General features: G+C 36.4%; 1 protein-coding gene across 2 annotated transcripts in view; it reads right to left on the reverse strand.

The window, feature by feature from the left end:
* EXOC6 (exocyst complex component 6) overlaps positions 1 to 5,854 on the reverse strand; it is a 218,378-nt gene extending 212,524 nt beyond the window's left edge. The window contains exon 1 of one of the 2 annotated variants that reach the window (XM_074233356.1): positions 5,603 to 5,854. In XM_074233356.1, the coding sequence (XP_074089457.1) occupies positions 5,603 to 5,724 (122 nt within the window). In that variant the 5' untranslated portion in view covers positions 5,725 to 5,854. The remainder of the gene's footprint in view (positions 1 to 5,602) is intronic. The other variant, XM_074233354.1, reaches the window with a different exon arrangement.
* Positions 5,855 to 6,945: the final 1,091 nt, after the last annotated feature.

A 6,945-nucleotide genomic window follows, 5' to 3' on the forward strand; every position in this document is an offset into this window, starting at 1 on the left:
GATCCAGTCTCCCTCCTAAACATTATGCAAATAAATAGTGCTGCCTCTGGAATGAAAGGACCTAGATTTGAATTCTTCCTCTATTTCATATGACTTACCTTGCCTTGAGAATGCACTAAAATTCTCTGATCTTCAGTCTCATCTTAAAATAAAGAGGGTGGATCTCTAAGGCCCCACCCAATTCCAAATCTATGATCTATGACTCTAAATTAACAATATAATTGCACCTACCATCTCATTATTTCTTATCTTGCTCAAAAGCTATAGTATACACTGAAAGTATCAAACTTGGCCCTTTATATCTTATAACTGGAACCAGATTAAAATGTAATTGAGAAACATTTACAAATAAATAAAAGTATAATACAAAATAATGTTAATTTGTGATTTTCTGTGTCAACATGCCTCTCTCCAGTATCCATTTCTATTTGATTTTGACACCACTAATGTCAAATACACTAGTGTACCCCAAGGGCAATTAGATGGCACAGTGAATACAGCACTAGCCCTGGAGTTAGGAAGACCTGAGTTTAAATTGGGCTTCAGAAATTTACTAGCTGAAAGGCCCTGGGCAAGTCACTTAACCTTCTTTTCCCCAGTTCAACATTTGTAAAATGAGCTGAAGAAGGAAATGGCAAATTATTCTAGTATCTCTACCAAGCAAACTCCAACTAGGATCAAGAAGAATCTATCTAATTCAATCAACTGAGCATAACAACAAAAGTGTATCCCTATTGAATTAAAAGCCCATTCTAAAGTGTCCCTTGAATTAGTTTTTTAAAAGTTCTCCTATATAGAAAAGGGACATCTCATGCTTTTGAAGAAACTAGCATGAACAAGAATATTAGCAGACTTGTTCCAGTTACATATATATATATGTGTGTATATATATATAATATATATTATATATATATATATACACATTCAGGACTTCCCATGCTGGATTTTAGTCTGTGGAGGACTTGTTTTCCAATAATATCCGTCTGTTCCCAAGGATATGTTATCATCATTCCTGATGACACAAAAGCTAAAGAGCTAGAATATCCTGTTTGCTGATGGAGTACTAAAGCTCCAGGGTCAGCACTTGGGGAAGGGCCAAAGAGTACAAATGTAACACAATTCAAATCCAGAATACAAATTGAAACATTACTTTTGCTACTTGATCTGGGGCACTTGAGTTTTTCTTCTATTTTTTCAGGTCTCTTCTGCAGAGACTAATCTGGACTAATCCCCTTTATTCATCTCCCTCTAACTGTGGTAGTCCCCTGAATTTGTGTTCTTAGCCCTCCACTGTTCTCCCTAGATACTATCTGAAATGATGCCTTTCTATAGTTCAGGTAGTTTGGAATAATATTTATTTTTATTTATTTTATTTTTTATGATTTTGCAAGGCAAATGGGGTTAAGTAGCTTGCCCAAGGCCACACAACTAGGTAGTTATTAAGTGTCGGCTGGATTTGAACTCAGGTACTCCTGACTCCAGGGCCGGTGCTCTATCCACTGCATCACCTAGCTGCCCCAGTTTGGAATAATAGATGGAGTGTTGAACGTGGAGTCAGAAAGACCTGGCTTCAAAAGACCCAGGGACCTCAGTTCCTTCATCTGTAAGTTAAGAGATTGGAATGTGTGGCTTCCAAGATCTCTTCCAGTTTTAAATCTATGATCCTATCGATCACTACCTAAATATATGACATTTGACTTTACTTCTGATCCAGAAATTCTTCTCAGTCTAATCTGTATACTTAGCCTTAGCCTTCAACTCAACTCCCAAAGCACTTGCTAATGCCCTATTATATACACTGTCCAGTGGGAATAGACACTTGTGATTTCATTGTTATAGGGTTGCACCTTCTCTCTCGCTCACGAGCTTAGAACATTGAGAATCACATAGCTAGTACATGTCAGAGCTAGAATCTGAACCTATGTCTTTCTGACTCCCATTCTAGCTTTATTCACTGCATAGTGCATGATGATGATGTTGATGTTTTTCATTTGTTCTTAAAGAGTTCCTTTACATCAGAGAGGTGATATCATGACAAGCACATGAACTGGATTTGAATGAGAGGGTGCTGTGCTAAGTCACCAGGCTCACTTTCTCCTCCACAGTCATCTGGGTCCAGTGACCAGATATGAATCAGGATGACTCTGGATGACTGGCAATCAGGGTAAAGTGACTTGACAAGATCACACAACTAGTAAGTGCAAGAGACTGGATTTGAGCTCCCATCCTCCTAACTCCAAAGCCAGTATTGCAAAGGCATAGTACATGATGCCTTTTATGGAGAGTTATAGAACTATATACAGAAGGAGACCTGCCCTCAAGAAACTAAGTAGATGGGGTGGGGTAGGACCAGGTGTGGGGAATATAGAACCAGGACAACACTGAGAAGTAAAGGAGACAGGACTGGGCATTGGTCTCTGAAATCTCCAGTCCCTGCTCCAAGGTCCACTACAGAGACATGCTACAATGACAGGGCTACAGGGCCCCAAGAGATTAAGAAACACTGCTCTAGAATGAAATGCCCTGCAAGTAATCAAAATCCTCAGTACTTTAAGGGAAAAGGAATTTCTTCTTACACCACTCAGCAACTTTTGTAGAATCTGACTTCAAAACTTTGGACGCTTGATAACCATTATTGTTGCTCTTTCATCTCTCTCCTGATCCCTTAAAAGTGTTATAAATAGTTAAGCAATATTGGGGGGAGGGGGGAGAAGGGGTGTTTACTTCCCACACACCATTCTTCCATATAGATGGGTAAAGGGCAAGGCTTGCCCTGGACAAAGTTTATATGCTTTTTCTTCACCCCCTTTCTTTCAGTATTCTGACCGATCCTATCAGCAGCATATACTTGATGCTTCATGCCTTACTCTGCCCTAACTCTGGCTCTAGCCCTGCTTCTCCATGACCACACAAGTCTTTGGGACTCTTTGTTCCAAGCTCCCTCTCTCTCCCCCACCTCTTCTCCATTTTATCTTCCCACTTTCCTAAAAAACATACATATAGTTTATTGACCAATCTTTACACTTGTATCAACTCTTCAGACATAGGGGAGGGAAGGGTAGGAGGGAGAAAACTTTACAAAAATGAATGTTGAAAATTATCTTTACATATAATTGAAAAAATAAATAGAAGGAAAAAGGTGTGTCTCAGTTTCCTAAGGGGATATTAGCTCATCTGATAAACTAAGCTGCGATAAATTGATAGTAGATGAAAATAGAGAAGATCCTAAGCCTTTTCCTTCAATTCCAGCTGATATTTGTTTTTTTTTAAATGTGAACATTGAAAAATAAAGCTCTATCTCAGTTGTTTGGCAAAGAAGGATGAGAATTTCAGACCAAGGGGTAAAAAAAAAGTAGTGTCATGCTAGGCTGGTGGGAGAAAAGTCCCTTAAAACACTTAGGGGTGTTTTGGTGAGGGGTTTGGTGAGGGTTTGGAGAAAGGATGAGGACAATATGCAGTCAGTGTGATAAAACTGTGAGAAGTAAACTTTATATTTATTTTGGTGAAGCTTCATGGGCTTGAGAGCTGGCAGGTGCCATAAAAATCATCTTTAGTATTAACCTGAAGTCCATGGACCCACAAGGGGTCTATGAGTAGATTTCAGAGGGTCTATGTACTTAGATGGGGAAAAAATTATATCTTTATTTTCACTCACCCCTAGATGAAACTTAATATTTATTTCAAATATTTTTAAAAAATTCCTCTGAGAAGGGGATCATAAACATCATCAGTCTTCCAATAGCATCCAGGATATCAACAAGGTTAAGATTTCTAGATTAACCATTTTATTTTGCAGATGAGCAAACTTGGACCCAGAAATAAGTAAATTTCCCCAAGTCACACAGATGACTTTTGGTAACAAATTTCAGATATTTCAGTTAAAAGATCCAGCACTATTTCTCCTATAACATACAACTTCTAATAGGAGATGACTAGATTTGGAAATGGAACAATTTCTCCCAAAAGTCAAGGGCCAAAAAAATACAGAAGCCAGTTTGGGAAGTTTAACCCATAACCAATATGAAACTAGCTAAGGAGGAAGGAATCGTTAAGTATTAAACAAGCTTGTGAAATTAGAAGAGAAAAGAGCATTTTAGAACCCAGGATAAGGAGTCAGATAGTAGTAAGAACACAGGAAGAGGTGCAAAAACTCAGCTAGCTCCTAGTCCCCAATTAGATTTTTTTCTTCTTTCTCCTTCAAGAAGGACATCAAGCAAATGTCCAAATTGCAAAAGGTTCTAACACACAGTCACAATATCTGTCTATATGGGAAAATTCTGGAACTTAATCTTACAATTTTGAATTACTTACAATTCATTTACAAACTTATGAATCAAGAAAGGAACTCAAGAACTCTCATCAATGCAATGACTAACCAAGAATCCAGAAGCAGATTTCTCACTTGTTGACAAGAGAGATGATGAACTAGATACATAGAATGAGACACTTCTGATATGGCCAATGTGTGGATTTGATTTGGTTGACCATGATAATTTATTATAAGGAAGAAGTTGGGAGAGAGGGAGAAAGGGGCATTAGTGGTGTTGGCTTAAAAAAAGAAATGAAGAAAGAAGAATGAAGAACATAAAGGCTACAAGGCACTACTAATGAGAGAATTAAAAAGAGGCTGCATGAAGCTTTTCCTAATCTCCCAAGTTGCTCATGTATTTTTTCTCTTCAAATTATCTTGTATATAATATATTTGTATATATATTCAACCTTAAAGAGAAGTACCTTTTTGTGTGTCTTTGTATTCCCCAGTACCTACTTAATGGTTTGGTTTAAAAAAATTTTGAATTAAAAAATAGTTTCATCACTCTGGGCTTGAACCTCCTCTTTAAAATGAAGAGACTAGCGTTTCTTAGATCAGGGTTTCTTAACATGGGAAACACAGATTACCACCCCCCAAGTTATTTCAGGAGAACTGTATGTGTGGATGGGAAACTAAGCATAGAATGTTTTTAAATTTACAAAATAAAACTCAAAGAAAACCAAATGTTAGTGAAAAAAGGAAACATTCTCTTTTGTAGTTACAGATTTTAGAAAGATGCATAGAATAGTGTTTTCAAAGCTTCTTCTCTTACACTCTGAATTGTCAGATCCTTGAATTGATGCAAATTGACACCCACATTATGAGCTCAGTTATTTTTAAACCTCTTATGTGGTATCAAAAATACACATCTAAACATAGAAACAAGTTATCACTAACAATGAAAATAAACTTGTTTTATGCCTGTTTATATGGGGAAATTATTTCTTCATTTTGAAAGATTTTCTATTATACCTCACTGAAAATGATTGCTTTTCATTAAATTTGTTAAAAACAAAAACACCTGAAACTGAAGTTATGTCTAGATAATAGAAAATTAGCCTGGTAGAATCAAATCGGGAGATAAAAATACTTATCATTAAATAATGTTAGTTGTCTGGAATCAACATGCAGAGGTGAGATTTCTTTCTCAGTGTAAAATGTATAGGTATAGGTTTTGGTATAGAGCTACTTGTGTATCTAACATTTTATTCTGGCATAGTGAAAAAGATTGAAACAGAAAATCTTCTATAAACTTTTCAGAGAATATGATGGAATATGGATAACACTTACCTTAAAGTAGCTTCAATGGGCAACTCAAATGATTCAATCTCAATAAGAGCATTTTCATATGCTTGATCTTTGTCTTCTTCCAATGGTACCCCATACATATCTGATTTTTCAGCTCCAGGCATCAACTCTGCATGTGCAAAGCTTGGCAGAGGACTTCTATTATAGTTATAGCTACTGGAAGGATACTGTGGTCGGTAAGAATGTGACCACAGCAAAACCCAAGCAGAGTTCGACTTTATGTCTACCAAGGACTTTGCTTCTAAGAATGTTTCACAGCTGTTGCTGTCCAGTCTCTCCTTATAACATTTTACTTATTATTAACCTTGACATAGTTTCACTAAGTTCCTTCCTCAAGTCTGTTACATTTATGTCTTTTTCAAGGGAAAAGTGTACTTTTTCAAACATCATAGAAACTTTGCTAGGAGTTATCACCATCAGTGGAGCATTAAACTTGACCAAATGCTAATAATATGCTGGGTCATGCGTTTATATATGGCATAATAATAAACATTCATTTATTCAGTAAATATATTGTCAGTGCCTATTAAGTGAAGATGAAATATCAAAACTGCTCTTTAAGTAGTCATGTACTGGTTCATCTATCTGGGGAACAGGTTCAGAGATGATCATGGAAGTAGGAAAATTATGAAAATAATTTACATTTATACTCTGTTACCAAGCACTCTCTTTTGATCTTTTCAAATAGTTTTCATATTTACTTACCCAATAGTAATTTTTCACTGTAGTCACTTGATAAATATTTGCCAAATTGAAAGGATAATCCCTATTTTATAGATGGGGGAAATTCTGAATCTCATAAAGGTCAAAGTTGCCCAAGATTACATGGGTACTATGTAAGTTAGGGTGCCAGATCTTCAAACTCAAAATTATTATTCTTTATTGCCTCTGAAGAAGTAAAAAAGCTGCATACATGAATAATTTAAGGAGTTCGGGGAAGGTATTTCTGTCCCCTAAATATATCCATCCATCCTACTCTCTAATGCATGAACAGTGCAATTATAGATTCATTACTTTAAGGCTGTGCTTTCAATCTGTCAAAATGTCTGTGATTTCATCAATGTGGATACTCTTTCCACTGATGGAATTACTTCTTATGGTTTCAAATGAGATGATTATTTGTAAAGTTCTTAATGCAGTGTCTACCACAGCTTCGGCACTACACAAATGCTTATTATTCCCTTCCCATCTTTCCCCTATGTAAACCAAAAGTATTTGGTTTTGCCTATAATGATCAAGCTTGACCAGGAAGAAGGGATATAAAAAGACACCTATTTCACTTCTTTACCAAGGATAGGAGACTATGGTCAAGGTATCACATTTAA

Source organism: Macrotis lagotis, chromosome 4 (genome assembly GCF_037893015.1).
Source record: "Macrotis lagotis isolate mMagLag1 chromosome 4, bilby.v1.9.chrom.fasta, whole genome shotgun sequence".
NCBI lineage: Eukaryota > Metazoa > Chordata > Mammalia > Peramelemorphia > Peramelidae > Macrotis > Macrotis lagotis.